This window comes from Galleria mellonella, unplaced genomic scaffold (genome assembly GCF_026898425.1).
Source record: "Galleria mellonella isolate WM207_F2 unplaced genomic scaffold, CSIRO_AGI_GalMel_v1 utg103, whole genome shotgun sequence".
Lineage (NCBI taxonomy): Eukaryota > Metazoa > Arthropoda > Insecta > Lepidoptera > Pyralidae > Galleria > Galleria mellonella.
Window position 1 is genome coordinate 2,254,845 of NW_026441966.1, and position 16,446 is coordinate 2,271,290.

At 32.7% G+C, this 16,446-nt stretch overlaps 1 protein-coding gene across 3 annotated transcripts in view; it reads right to left on the reverse strand.

Annotated features, from left to right (window-relative positions):
- Window positions 1-16,446, reverse strand: part of LOC113514411 (leucine-rich repeat flightless-interacting protein 2) — a 52,420-nt gene that overhangs the window by 30,526 nt on the left and 5,448 nt on the right. Inside the window, exon 1 of one of the 3 annotated variants that reach the window (XM_052903083.1) lies at window positions 15,329-15,710. The exons of 1 other annotated variant lie outside the window; for it this stretch is intronic. Coding sequence is in view for 1 of the 2 variants with exons in the window: in XM_052903075.1 (XP_052759035.1) it covers window positions 8,754-8,981 (228 nt within the window). In the remaining variant the exon portion in view is untranslated. Of the gene's footprint in view, window positions 1-8,753; window positions 9,452-15,328; window positions 15,711-16,446 lie in introns of those variants that run through there. One more of the 3 variants, XM_052903075.1, reaches the window with a different exon arrangement.

Sequence of the window (16,446 nt, forward strand, 5' to 3'; positions counted from 1 at the left end):
TACTTACCCTCATTTATATGAATGTAATTAATTTAATGACTAGAAATAAGATATTCCGAATTTTAATAAGAATAATTATTACTATATGTCTGTTTCATATACAAAAATACAATAAATAAATTTTGACATAAGGATATTGTTTTCAGATTTTATCTCATAATTATATATTCAATTTTTTTTATTTTATAATTAAAAAGAAGTTATTTATGTGATAATTTTACGTACAGAAATCTCAGCGTGTGAGATAAGCTTGAACTTGGTTAATTTTGTTTCAATTGTGCAGTGGTATAATCTATTCATTTAATTACACATTTCAGTTGATTTTTACACATGAATAAAAATAGTATTATAGTTTTATAAAAATTATACACTGATACAAACAAAAACACAGACAACAAACGTAAACATGGTGCCAGGAAAACGGCATTCAGACGAAAGAAAAAAAAATCCCCTAAAACATTGTATATATTTATTTTATATTATATTATTATATGAAAATAAGATATATATCTATTTATTTATACTTTATTGCACTGTTTATTAAAATAATAAGTGCAAATATTAAGTGCTTTATTATATTAATAGTTTGTTTTTTTGAAATTTAATAATTACGTATTTGTAGTCTTGTTATATCAACTTTTTAAATAAAACATCCAAACTAGTCAAATAGATACCTTAATGTCTGTAACCTTTGATTATGAAAACAAAAATCAATTTAATCGTGTCGAATTGTGGACAATCATTGTACATCTACTTTCTAAAGACTAGTCCACTAATGACAGTGTTGGCGTAACCGTTCACTTGTATTTGTTACTTCCATTTGTATTATTTAATCATTGCTGTCAATATCTGAACTTTAGCAACATGGATTTTAATTATTTCATATATCAATTAACTTTATGGACACTCACTATTATATATGGTTTCTTTCATACATGTGCTTATATTACTTGCATACACCCACTCTAACTTGTCTACCTCGCTTTGGAATCAAAATTTTTGTTTGTAGAAATAAAATTCGTTATTGGTTGTATTCATAAGAGACATAGCATGTAAGTTATTTTTTAAGAGCTGTGGATTTTTTATCTATTATATTATTATTATTATATTTATACAATATATAACAATGGAAATATAATAATTATGTAGCTGATTCGGGTTTACTTATTATTATATTTATACAACATATAACAAGAAATATAATAATTATTTTCTAATAACACTAATCATCTTAGCACAAAAATATTACAATTGCGATGGAGAGATGTTCTATACACGTTTAGATGACCTTTATTTATGTCTAAATCAAACAAAGTTTAATATGATTAAAAACAAAAAATGTTTAAAGTAATAAATTTTATTATAATAATCTATGGATAATATAGCACATAATATTACATATAAAATATAAAAATTATTACAGTGATAAAAATAGTAATATTTAATCAAAGTCAAATAGTAAGTCATAATCTCAACCTCAATTTACCTAAGTCGTGAGTAAATTTAATCTATAGATTAACATTATATATACACAATACTAAAACTTACATTTTTTTAATATGAGATTTTAACTTTTTTATAATATTTAAGCTTTTAAAAAAATACTATGGAATTTGTTCAATCTTAGTATATATAAATCATTCAGACATGATTTGGCTCTACATTTCTGTTTTTAGTGTAACTCGCACTATATAACTTGTTATTGTTTGGGGTAAATAATTTTTTCATTATTATTTAGTAATTTACTTGCAGAACTGACAGTTTACATTTTACTATAAAATAACATTATATCATTAATGATGAACGACAATAGTTTTTATTGAAATCAGTGGATGTAAGTAGTTTAGAACCGTTCTTTATGGCAGTCTTATGGGAGGCCGATGTTCAGCAGTGGACAAATAATGACTGAGATGACGGCGATAATGATAATAGTTTTTATGTTTTTACCACCCCATATATATATACAATTAAAAAAAATACCATATTTAGAACAAAGAAAAAATTCCGTTTGAACAATTGTTCACAATTACTTACAATTGTAAGTACCTACAATAAATACTTTTATAAATACTTTACGAACGCATTACTAGACAGGACTACCTCATACTTGGGGCGCGTCCGTCCGTAACATGTAGAATGTCGCTAATGACGTCTAAATACCGACGATCCACAGTTAGGTAACGAGTCTCTATTGCTTTTTGCATCAATGCTACAATGCAACCGTAGATTGCTAACTCGCTCTATTTGGCACAACAGTTAGCGGACTCGACACCAAATTAGTTTTTAGAAAAAAAAAAGTTTGCATAAAAGTTAATTGTCACTTTAAAGGTATTTAATGTTTTTGTAGTCGCCTACAATTTTTCCGTCGTCAAACTTTGAATTTGGTCTAAAACGTAACAAAGTTTTGGTGTTTCGAAAGTCGAATCATCAAGTGGGTCAAGTCAACTATCAACAGAAACAGTAATTTGATGATGAATCATTAGATCTAGAAACAGAATCATTCAAAAATATAATATTTTCGAAAATAACTGCATATGATAATAGTTCGTGCAACTTTTAGTTTCTACGAACTGGTATTTGTAACTATTTGAACATAATATAAAGCAATAATTTAATAGCTGTACTAATTGTATTAATACAGTACGTTCACATAAAAAAAAAGAATAGAAAAAAAATATAAACCATTAACTTTTTTTTTTATACACGGATGGAAAGTGGCAACCGTCGCCTCAGTACCATAGACATAACAGAGTACACAGTTTCGTCCATGATATCCCCCATGCGTTGCTATTCCTGAGGACCCAGATGTTATTCCTCTGTACCCTGTATATTCACTACCATATCCCACCCTTCAAATCGAAACACAGCCATGCAAACACAACTGCTTCACGGTTGCAACACGAAACACTTTTAATAAAGTTTACGGTCGGTGAAACCAAACATTTTCCATAAATCAACACGAGGCGAAAACGACAAAAAATTGTAATATATCATCCTGTCAAGTTAGTATTGAAGGCTGTGCAATTTTTTGTCGATATTCGACCAATGTCTTTTTTGCAAAAATATTCAGTTTCATAGAAAACTTACATTTAAGGCTTCTAATAATCTACTAACTTCAAAAAGAAGAAGGTTCTTCATACGGTTGATTTTCGGTTGACTTTTTTTTTGTTTGTTACCTCATAATTCCGTAAGCTTCAGTCGTCTAAATAGATATGAAAAATGTTTTTTTTTTTTCTATCTAAAAGGATATACTTACAGATTGGTTTCATTGTTTTTTTTTAATCCATTCAGTAGTTAAGTTATTAAATCAAAATAAATGATTCTATCACAATTGAAGTGTATGTTTTTTGTAGGACACAATCTTTCATTATTTGATTACGCTTACCTAATACATAGAGAAATTTTATACTGCGAGAGCTGACACCGTTTCTATCTAACTAGGTATAGGCCATTGTTGGCATTTTAACTACATTATCAGCATCGTATCAGCCATTTACTGTGTAATGCTGAACATAGCCCTCCTGCCGTAAAGAGGGTATTTTAGCTACATATAGAATTATCCAAGTAAGAGGAACCTATTCTGAAGTTTCGCGAATAACAGCATCAAGCAGGTATATCGACTGTGGACCGCTAAACAGAAGCTGAACAAAAGCAAGGACGTCACGGGCAAAGTGGCTCACACAATAGCCCTGTGTGAACGGGTATGTACGCAAACGTGCTCCTGCCTCCTAGTTTACACTCACAACTTGCGTAATGTGGTAGGATTTAATACAATCTTATTAATATAATAAAATTGTAAGTAAACGATGTCCATACAGGAGATTTTTTAGAAAAATTTATGTAAGAAGTCTTAATTTTTATTAAAAATTTGCTCTTGCAACTGAAACTAGAACAGTAATTTTTAGACTCTTGTCTGTGGCTACCTGTATGTTTTTTTTCGGCATCATGTAAACTTCATCAAATTGGATGCGGTTTTTACAGTTGTCAAGTATACAATGTAACTTTAAATTTGGTGTATGTTCTATGTTGATACGCCATTTATAAATGGTATATTTAATGAAATACGTAAATAATAAAAAAGTAGGGAAGTCAAATATTTACCTTTCTGCCTACTTAATAATCTGTCATAGAGAGAAATTTAGAAACTTAAAATTGAATACATTTCTACAGAAAAAATAGAACACATGTAATTTTTAATCGATTTCTCTTTATTTCTATTTATAAACTAGTACTTATTTTTACTTAACAGATACAGTTAAATAAAAATAAATATGTAATACCCAGTAAAGATAGTACATTGGCAATATTTTATTGATTAATAAATGTTATTTCACCATTACAATGTACAAAAGTAATCCTATTGTTGTAAAATATAATATAATAAATAATATAATTACTGTTGTAAAATTTTTAGAGCTAGACTTTGATTTATGCAAAAGAAACTTTTAATAAACTTATTTAGGATTTTAGTACAATACATCAAAAGTGGTAAAAGAATTGCAATATTTTTTTAACATCGATTTATGAATTATGTCTAATAGTGCAGTTATTAATAATTTTAAACATCTCTAAATACATATACATAAGGTGCAACGAACTAAAGACAATATTAGTAAGTCTGGAATCACTAACAAATGATTAATTTAAATTTTAAATTTTACACAGGGACGTACTCGCAACAGTTAGGCACAGTATAATTAAACTGGCACGCGCACGCGACAACGCAAAGCAAAAACTGCGGAAGATTAACAGTTTGGAAATCGAACGGGATCGATGGACGTGCGAGATGCGCACGCGCACCGACCAACGTACAAAATGTAAATATCGTGACATTTCGCGACGCACGCGCACCGAACGAGCCGATGCATGTGTGACGGTGCTGCGCTTTCGTAACAAGGGTGAACGATCGATATTTTATTGATCTAGTCTAGTTATTTATAATTTGGAGGATTTATTTCTTTTGAAGGAGAATCAAATATCATTTAGTCTATTTGTGATATGTTACAGGTACAAACCTTAAAGCGATTAAAGTTAATAGAATGTTTATTAAATAGTTGTTAATAGAATGCATGCGAGGTTGCGCGCGCTGATAAATTTTGATACTGTGTCATTCTTTTAAAATATATGTAAGTGTTTAAAATTTGCTTGAATATTTTTATTACTCATTTCTAACATACTCATAAAATACGTTTAAGGTTTACTCAATAAATTAGGAGAAATAATATTTTAAATGGAAGTATGGGGGATAGATCCATTGAAAATACTTGAAAGACGTAATTGAATGATACGAGGTCTGTCCGGAAAGTTCGTATAAAAGTGTTCTGGAATGCGAGAAAGAGGAGTGGGGAGGCCAGGTAAGCGCAGGACCCCTTCCTTATGTCCCTAACAATGCTTCAGTTCTGGTCTGACCGCCGTGCGGTGCGAACTGGCTTGTCACGCCATCTGTGAAGTTACCTCTTAACGAAACCCCGTCGGCATGGAGCCCGCTTCCGTTGAAGAGCAGCGCGTCGTAATCAAGTTTCTCTCGAAACTCGGCAAGAATGGCCGTGAAATTTTTGCCGATCTAATTCGATAAGACATCCGGGGAACCACGAACAAAAAAATCAAGAAAATCCCGCTCAAATGTCAAGACAATGTTGATTGTTTTTTTCGATGTTCGGGGGATTGTCCATCAAGAATTCGTCCCTCCAGGCCAGACAGTTGATGGAAAATTCTACGTCGATGTGCTCAGACGCCTCAAAGCTCGTGTGGCACGAGTTCGTCCAGAATTGGCGCGAGAGGGGCGTTGGATTCTTCACCACGACAATGCCCCTGCCCACACCTCTCTTGTTGTCCGTGAGTTTTTGAGTAAAAATTCCATTACGGTGACCGAACACCCCCCTATTCGCCGGATTTGGCCCCGTGTGACTTCTTCTTGTTCCCAAAAACCAAATTGGTACTTCGGGGGCGGCATTTGGGGGACATAAATGAGATAAAAAAAGCTACGACGGGGCAGCTGAGAAACCTACAACCAGAGGACTTTCAAGGAGCCTTCTCACAGTGGAAACGGCGTTGGCACAAGTGCATTATGTCACAGGGGGAGTACTTTGAAGGGGATAAAATTGATTTACCTGAATAATTGTAAAATAAAATTTTTAAAAAACTTTTATACGTACTTTCCGGACAAACCTCGTATATTATAAACTTAGAGAAATTCATGCGCCGTTTCCTTTTAATATTATCCAAAATATTAACTATCATAATAAAAAAAAAGATTTTTTTTCTAAATTAACGTCGTGTACAGACAGATTAAGAGATAAATGTTTTTTTTTTTTATTTATTAAAGTTATGTTATAAGTGTTAAGTTAGTTATGTTATAACTGATATACTTAAAACATTTTGAAATTCCAAAAAAGAAATATTTCTATCCATCTAACTAGACGATTGATTTAACAATTTAATTGAATTAATTTTTTTTTAATACTACTTAGAATGGCAAACAAGCTGACGGCCCACCTGATGAAAAGTGGTAACCGTCGCCTATAGACATGAGCAGTACCATGGACATAACAGAATATACTGTTTCGCCCATGATACCCTCCATGCGTTGCCATTCCTGAGGACTCAGGTGTTATTCCTCTGTACGCAGCAATTTAACTAAATAACACATTCTCACATACTTCACACTTAGAATTATTATTGTTTATAATTTTCACATACTTCATTATGTACCTATGTAACAAGAACACAGAACAAGATGACGACGGGATTAAATATGTGAAGAAAAATTGGCAAACAAAATTTGATAACATTCATTATGTATGTGAAATGGGTCAAGAGATCCGTTCAATGTGTTCACAAAGCTTTTTACAAGTTACATTCTAATGAGCTTAGTAATTACCGAGCGTCTACCTACATTGATAATGTTAGCCGATTACTTGTTGTTACGATTACCGAATGCTTTATTTTGACGAAACATCAAAATGGCGGCTCTAAATTCAAAGGATTTTTGTGTATAATTATGTTACTCAATCGGATAGGATTTACTATGTTGATCTTATATTATCTTTGTCAATATTATGACAGATAATATAATACTATACTAGTACTATTGTTTAAGGAATAAAATATCAAAAATTATAGGTTTAAAATAGGCTGGGGCACAACATTTCTATACTATTTAGCTGGACTTCTAAAATAAAACACTTTTAATATTGCATAGTGCTTACTGCCTTGGATATACAAACAACGCAACGACAAATTTTGCTTCATTTTAAAGTGTAGGCTGTTTTACATTCAATTCACATAATCATAGAAATTAACAAATAAAGCCGCGTTTTCATAATTCGATCTGCAATAGGATCCAGGTTCTCTGTAAAAGATTGCTTTTAGAGATAAGACCGCCTTTTATATATGTATGCACAATGCACATTCTGTATAAATACTCCCTATATACATTTCTATTGTACGCAATATAGAGTTATTATAATTATTATATTGTTATTTTAAATGTGACGGTCTACACTAACATAGCTCTCTGCCGAGGTTTTCCCAAAAGCCTACAGCATGGGGTTCTTCAAAAGGAGGGTAAAGAGGTTTCTTCAGGGTCGGCACCGCGCGCGTAATACCTCTGGTATTGCAGGCATTCATAGGCTACGGTAACCGCTTACCATTAGGTGGGCCGTATGCTTGTTTGCCACCTCAGTGGTATAAAAAAAGCCATACTGCCCCTTAGAATTTCACAAATCTAGCTAAATTTAGTTTTAAAAATACCAAAATGTTACCAATATATTTTTTCTATAATAAATTAAGGATTTGGTACTTTTCTAGCCAATGTTTGTTAAAATGTGTAATTTTAAGATTGTAAAACTAACCAATGTAATCTAACCACCGTCTAAATATAATAAGGCTGTTATATTCAACAACTATTACTTGAATCTATATTGTTTATAACTATGTTAGTCACTTAGGACTAATTCGCAGACAATACTTAATAAAATCTCGTCACCCTCTTTCAGTTTTTTGAACAAAGCCATAATTTATAATTAGGTTTAAGCAACTATCAATAATCAGTTTCAATAGTACTTCTAATTGAATTTTTCGATTTGTTACTAATTTAATTTAAAGCGCTTCTGTGGCCATTTCATCAAAACTTGTTTATATTTTTATTAAGTTCTATTGAAACCAACTATAGTCATCATCATCCTCGTTTTCTTAATTAATTTTATAGATTTATGACAAACGTTTTCAATTAACATAACGATTATTTGCCATTAAATCACGGCGCGATGTCTGAAGCATCCCTTCAAAGGGCTGGATTATATTTAGGAATGTGAAATGTTTGAGTGAGTCGCATGGAAACACGCACGCGAGACCACACGCGACAAAACAGTCGTCTCCCTCTATGTCTGGTAATAAAATGCTTAGCGAATCGAATTCAACCAAAAGACATGAAATGATGACATCACAGCCATCATTTGGTTGCCATATTGCTTTCGAATTATGTAAAGTCTGAACTTTCCTTTTGAAAGTATTTATTATAAACGATATTCTATAATATAATCATTGGTAACGGTTGTTAAAATAAACAGAATCCTTTGAACATGATGGAAACAATGGAGATAAGTTTTATTGGACTGATAAATAATCATTCAACATCTTGCAACCTCAGATGCATTTGAAATAGTTAATTTTGCATGTAACAAAAATAAAATATGTCAATACCCTTCTATATAAAGAAAAATAACGTAAGAAACCAGCAAAATGCTACTTACTAGTTTAGGTCTAACTAGGCAGACAATCGAACGAGCTGACTCTTCATCACTGCTGCTTTCCAGACAATCGGACAGTGAGGGAGAACGACGCGGGGGCCATTTCGGAGTCTTTTCAGTGGTAGGCGACAGGATGACGAGTGGCGGTGGCAACCACGAGCCATGGCCACGCCACCACGACACCAGAGCAGGAGCCACACCCACCACCATCGCTAGTCCGAGTCGTGCCATCACCGAGGAAACAACACAAACACCAAAGAATATCACCTACACGAGCATATTTCATACACTGTCAGTAGGAAGTGTCTAGCGACGCATTGTTCATAAATAAAAACGTCTATTTTAGATCGATGCAGTCTCACACACTTTCACGCGGCAATATGTCACCGAAACCGGTAAGCGGACGCTAGGGATTATCCATCAACGTGCTCAAGTCAGCACATAGCAAAATAGCGCACGTGCTATTTTTAATGATAGGTAAAGATATCCAAGTTCTTTGCGAGTCGAATGCCAATGTCGCGTGGATAAACCGGCTCACTTAGATCACGCAACCTATTGATAACTTTATCCGTTATCCGCACGAATGATTTTCACTCATTTAAAATGGATATCGCACGTGACGAAGACTAAAGAGGCACTGAATATAACCGAGTGCATGTAAAAACTTAGCGCAAGTTGAAAGGTGAGGCCGGGTGAGGCATCGGGCGGGGTGCTCTCGCGCTCGCAGACAGCCGAGTGGCGGTCGTTGACGCTGGAGCTCCCCCTCCTCTGCCGCCCAGAGCGCCCCTCCAGCCGCCCGCCCAAGAAACAACCCCCTCGTCGAATATGCGACAGAATGTCGCGCAAAATTACAAAAAGATGATGCAAAGATTCTTAGACGTGCACTACACAGTTGCATTCACAACAATTTATTTTTGGAGTCGCGCTGCTTACCGCTCATTAAATATTTTTATGTGCTTCATTTAACGCACCGTGTCGCAAGATGTTACAAATGTATACACAGTACATACTCATTGAATTATCTCATTCAATATTTTATAACATAGTTTATTAAAGCACAAAAGAAAACATGCAAAAAAAAAAAATAGGCGGAAATTACGTAAGTAATTAACCAGTACGCTTTGTGCAAGCTTACGTAACGGTGCATCGAAAATTTTAGATAACGTAAACTGTAAAGATCATAAAAGCAAAGTAATGGATTTACCTAGTTCTTTAATTCATCTTTTATGATATTATTTCGTAAATTAGCTATTTTCTATGTTGTTAGATATTTAAACACGTGTCAGATTAAAATTTTATTTATCACAAATGCATCCTATTCCTACCTATGAGAAACATTCATTGGTAATATTAAAATTATTGTTTTACTATTTAGAGAAATAGATATCTATGCTTGTAGCGCAAGAATAGACTAGAACGTAGACTGTTTGACGTCATGAACAAATTTACATAAAAGACAATGGACTTTAAGTCCTATTGTGAATCCCGTAAAATATCACATAGTTGCATAAGACTGGGAGGCAGTCGCGGTTGGGCTGGGAGGCAGGCAGACAGATCGATGCTGCCAACATTGACGTCATACGGTACAGGCCAGACTATTCAGGCGTCTGGAACTTAAATACACACAAAAGAACATAAAATACTTAAGGGAAACATATAAAAAGGAGATTGGCATCTTCTTCACTACCCTATCAAAGCGTATAGTAAATTTGTCGAGTTTGCACAATCGTGCTCCCAGTTAACGTTGACACGTGGAGTCCTGATAGGCCTTACAAAACTGGGACACCGGATCGATCGCATTAGGGGCATTACCCCGAGACTATGCGCTCTGAATAACCTATTTCGGTTTTCTTCTCTCACCCTTAAATCGAGAACAGAAATGACATTTAGATATATATTTTGAGATATAAGAAGTCTTAATGGACAGATCGTTTAGACATTAATTACTGGAGTGTTTCTGGTTGGTTACGAAAACATTTAAACAAGAAATATACTATTTTTCTAATAATCCCATATTACAAGAGATTTTTATCTTTAAACACATCACACACATCCTCGATTTTCATAATTCGTCTCATGAAGATAGATGTGAATAAGAAAAAGTTACTCATATCGGATCATTGGACAAATAGTGCTCTAAGGAGACGGGCAGATGGACTCCTAGTGTGATAATGGAGGAAGACGCTATCCTCATCCTATTTTTTAACATTCCTCGTTCAGTATGTCGTAAGAGGCGGTTGGGGAACATATATAATAGTAATAGTGTACGAGAATAAAAACTTAAAACTCGATACTAAGTCGTCTCTACAGTGGGATGTTGTTGCTCTAGTATCCGTAGTAAAAGCTTCGCTTATTTAGACACTAGATGGCGCTGTGTGAAATGTCAAGGGCTATTAATATATTATTACCCTGCCTGCATACCACATGTCTATATCAAGACAAATGATTACTTTTAAATCAGGGGGCACGGCAAAACCTCCGCCAAGTCGAACATGACCCTACCATCTTTTTCTAGGAACAACTCACGGCACTTTTGACTCCCTATAACTAGATCGTGGATAAAGCAAGAAGTTTTGAAACTTTTTTTGTGATCAAGAGGACATACTATAACTGGCTACATTGCCAATATACCTTATAGTTTACGAATTAAAGCTAGTTCAAATGAAATCACAGTCATTATAATTATTATAAAAATAAAAATCAACAATTGTATTGATACGATCAATATAATTGTTGATAGGTAATTGATTAAATAACAATTTATAACAAAGTTGTTGAGTAGGCGCTTCCATAGACACTAACTAAAATAGCTGACTTGTTGATTTAACATGAGATCTCACAACTTTTTGTAGTAAAAGGTCTGCGTTGCGAGACTTGGCATTTTCTTACATTTTATGTTTTTTATGGGATTCTCTGGAGGGATCAAATTAGCAATGTCCTGCTTAGGGTTAAAGAAAAAAGACAAATTATTAGAACTATTGAGGACAGAAGGGGAAAAATGTTAGGACACTTGATACGACACGACGAACTTATGAACATTATAATAAAACGTAAGATAGAAGGAAGGAGGGGGAAAGGGAGACCGAGACATAGTTACATCAGGCAGATCAAGGAAGGAGTTGGTGTCGTGTCGTATCAAGAGGTGAAGAGACTCGCTGTAAATCGTAGTGAGTGGCAAGAGCTCCACCGACAAGAGCGCAGCTCTTAAATAGATAGAAAGGATTCTCTATTTCTGGCGCTACTTTCTGACATCTTTCAATACACTTTTTCTTAATATTATCCATTCTTGTCACACCATACGCCCAACTGCAATATTCGATCATTAACTAGTTAAAATACGTAGGCTACATGATCATGCCTAGAATTCAATAATAGTTGACAAATGAAAAGATCCTTTAAAGCGGTAGGTAATGCTTTGCAAATATGGGAATAGTAAAGGACGCAAACCAGTTTCTATGCGTTATTTACATTAATTTTAACACCTGCTTTAAAAATTGTGCGATTGCTGTGAGAACTAATAACGACTTATGTAGCTTATTTATTATTACCGTCACAATAATTTATATATATATATATATATATATATATATGTCTAGTATGCTATCTGATAAAATGATTTTCATAGAGAAGGTGTTTCGATTTATCCTTTAAAGGTTTGTAAGATATTTTTGTTTTTATAAATAAAGGGGTAAGTATTTATCAGAGCTTTACCCAAACAAATGCGAAGTACATATGCCCCGAGACGTCTTCACGTTCCATTCTTAATAATTTGCTCAATACATATCATCATCGTCCTTAAACTGACGACTGCTAATCATAAACCTCCCCTTGGGGGGGGGGGGATTGCCAGTTTGTTGCTACAACCGCAGTTAAGATTTAGAAATGTTTTAAGAGGGACGCTGCTGCCCATTCCTAGGCACCTCTTAAGAGGCGACTAAAGGAGGGCCCTTAGTCGCCTCTTAAGAGACCCACGGGAAAGGAAGGGGTGGCTTAATCTATGCCGGGACACGGCTGATACTTGATTTGCTAATACATATACTAAAAACAATTTGTAGAGATACAGATCTCTATTAATATAATTAATACTAAAGTACTCTATTAGTAAAAGCTCAGAATAACAGGAAGCGAATAATAATTTTTAATACGCAACTTGGTGTTGAGACCATTGTCATAGAGTCATCGAATCATCAATGGTAGAGTCTAATCGATTACAGAAGGTAGTCTTAATCGATTACACGCTCGCTCGATCGTACGATCGATCGATAATTAAAAACCAATAACGGTTAATTATTTTTATGTTAACCCGCAATTTATAGTAGTTTTATTTGAGAAATAATGTTTATGGGAAAAAAATAATTAGTATTGAATACGAAGTAGAATAAATTGTATGTACAATAAATTTTGCTACTAGTAACTCGCAAAAGCGATTGACCTACTGCACCGCATACATATGTAGATAGAAAACGATCCAATTTACATGAAATCTAAACATATCACTACTAATCTACTTGATAGGAAACTTCGTCCGCACTAAGCGTTATTGAAAATACTATTTGTACCTGATATCGTTTCTATTACTTCTTTAAACGCTTGTCGTTTTAATAATAAAATAAAATAACTATTTACTAATGCTTATTTTTATTATAATTAAGTTTACTTAATTAAAAACATTCTTATTTTTTATTTATTTATTTATTTATGCTTTATTGACCACATTACAAAAAAAAATCTGGCACAAAAGGCGGACTTAATACTATATAGCATTCTCTCCCAGTCAACCTTTGGCAAAACAGAAATTTTAATATGCGGTGAAACAAATTACAACACATACAATAGAGATTATATAAATATACATACATGAATATATTAAACAAATATTACATAAATATACAAATATGTAATAAAAATAAATACATGCAAATATAAATATACATATATAAATATACCTACATACTTATAGATTATATACGATAACACAAATAAACAACGATAGAGATCAAAAGTGATGATGATGAAGATGAACTGCTTTCACAGTTTTTTCCAAAGATATTCGTAGACTTTTCTCTTAAAAATAAATTTGTTCCTACTTATTATTATTCCTACTATAAAAAAATATTAAAAAACACTGTTGATTTAAACAGTGTTTAATAAACCTCTAACATATTAAAAATTATTTAGTTGTTATTAAAATTCTTTATTTATATTTTTTTATGTTTCAATATCTGTAAATGATTATACAGTATAATAAATTATTACTTTAAACACCTTTAATTTTTAATATCATAAACTTCCTCTTTTTAAGACATAAACTGTAGATGCCTAAACATGTATGAGCCATTTGTCTATCAAAAGTTCAACATCAAAGAACTATATAGGTAGGCATAAAGAACTGTGAACCAAAAGCTACTATCGTATTTAAGGCCTAAATTGACACATAAAATACATGCAGTGGCGTCATCTGTTTAACCAAAACAAGTAAAAAAATATATCAAATGAATATAATAATAATAATAATCATCATCAATGGCCCCGACCATAAATAAATGGTAAAAGGCCATTTATTTATGGTCGGGGCAGTAAATCTCCTTCCTCTACAAATACCTGTCAACTGTCATTTCCAAGCTTTTCTTTTGTTCTTTTTATCGCAAAGCTATAAAAACTATTAAAAAATAATTCTTATGGTTAAATAAAATATTTTTAATGAACAAATCGAAATGTTTATTTGAAATTCATCCATAAAATCTTCTGTAGTATATCAAGCATGCTCCTCTTTTTGTATTGTATTTCTACATAATAATCATGAAATTGTAACATTAATTTTGCACGCCACTTGTACTCAATTGTGATATTCACGGAATCAAACGTTATGAGGATATTTCTATTTGGGATATTTGATGACAAATTAATTTACAAAAACGGCATAAAAACGGCGTCAGTTTAAAATACAACAATAAAAACGCCTATTTTTTATAATTCCTATTTATTGATTTTAAATTTATTATTTGTAAAATATACTCCGCAGCGAATCAAGATATGAGCCGAAATTATAATGACAAGATCGGAAAAAAATATGAAAACAGAATTATAGATTCGCATTATATAAGATCCCGTCGTTGAATTCTGCAGTTTATAAACTTTTTAATGTAATTTTATTTAGATGAAACTTGAGTGAACATCCAATATAATACTTTACAAAGTAACATTTGATTAACTATGAAAAATGAACGCAAATAAGTGTTGCCAACATCTGAAGTTTTCTTCTAAATGATAGTCCTGTAATTACAGTTCTTTTTAATAAAACCTACACTAAATGGAAGTATATTTTATTTTCTATATCACAACATAGGGTTGCCTTTAAAAAAAAAGGGCCCAAGTAAGTGTTCCTAACTAAAAACCTAGTTGCGGCTAACTGACAGCAGGCAACTCAAGTGCATTTTATTATATTTTTGCTCATCTTTTATTAAAAAGTTTTACATGTGTAGTATTCAGCGGCGGGATTGTTTTAACAAGTCTTAATATCATCGAATGTAATGTGTAAAATTCAACCTGTTGTGTAAAAAGAAGGGTGAAGGACAAACCTGGTTCGCGTAGTCCCCGCGTGTAGGTCTTTTTCTGTTCTTGTTTTACTCCAAATTACCCGACACTTTTGTTAATTCGCTTAAATTTCACTGTATGTTGCGCGGAGATCGCGGCTGATTGAGTAGTACGCGACTGGTGGAAATTTATTAGATATCTTAGCGGGACTTAATCTGCTCGACGCACAGTTGGACTATAGACTGATTTTGTAGCCATCTACCCCCAATGTGATCCCAGATTTAATCGCGAATATGGATAGGTAAGAAGGATAGAAGGATATTGCAGCATTGCGTTCAAAATGATAAAATTATATTAACCACAACCTGAGTATTTTATTTAAATAGTAATACAATTCGGAAATAGCGCAAGCACCCGGGCGCATCTATTTCGGCCAAATGTTTTATTTCGCGCCTCGATCCGCTGCAAGTGGTATGCGCTTGGGCATAAATAGATTAACGTAGCATCAGGGTTGTCAATGATATCTTTTTAATTACATTTCTTTTTTAATTCTGGATATCCATTTCAGTTCCTACGAGTATCTTGATTATAGTATTTTTTTTTAAAAACTTAGCGAAGATTAAATTTTAGTGTTAACGAGTGTTTATTATATTACATATGTAAATAATTAATTTTAATTATTTTACTTCAGCATAAATATAATAAATATTACTCTAATATTTAAGACTCCGGTGTATTTAACTTTGCATTGTTCATAGATCTTCCTCTCCTATAAACTGCCTCAAGAAATGGTCCTGACTATATTCATGGGTTGCCCTTAAATTGTTTCTAGCGAATCCTTTATTATTTATAAATAAATAATAATTCTATTAATATAATAAATGCGAAAGTTTGTAATGATGAGTAGATGGAAATTTATTACTCTCACAATCAAAAACTACTGAACGGATTTAAACTTAATTTTGTACACAGGTAGATTATATCCTAACTTAGCAAGTAGAATTCTTTATACATTGATTCACGTGGGCCGCGGTAAATAACTAGTAAGAAATAATTTAGGCATTAAAAATATTTTCAAATATGTTTTTAGACAATTGTGTATCACAAAATTTATAACTACACTACAGTAGATTAATACAAAACAAAATAAGGGGCAACCCTA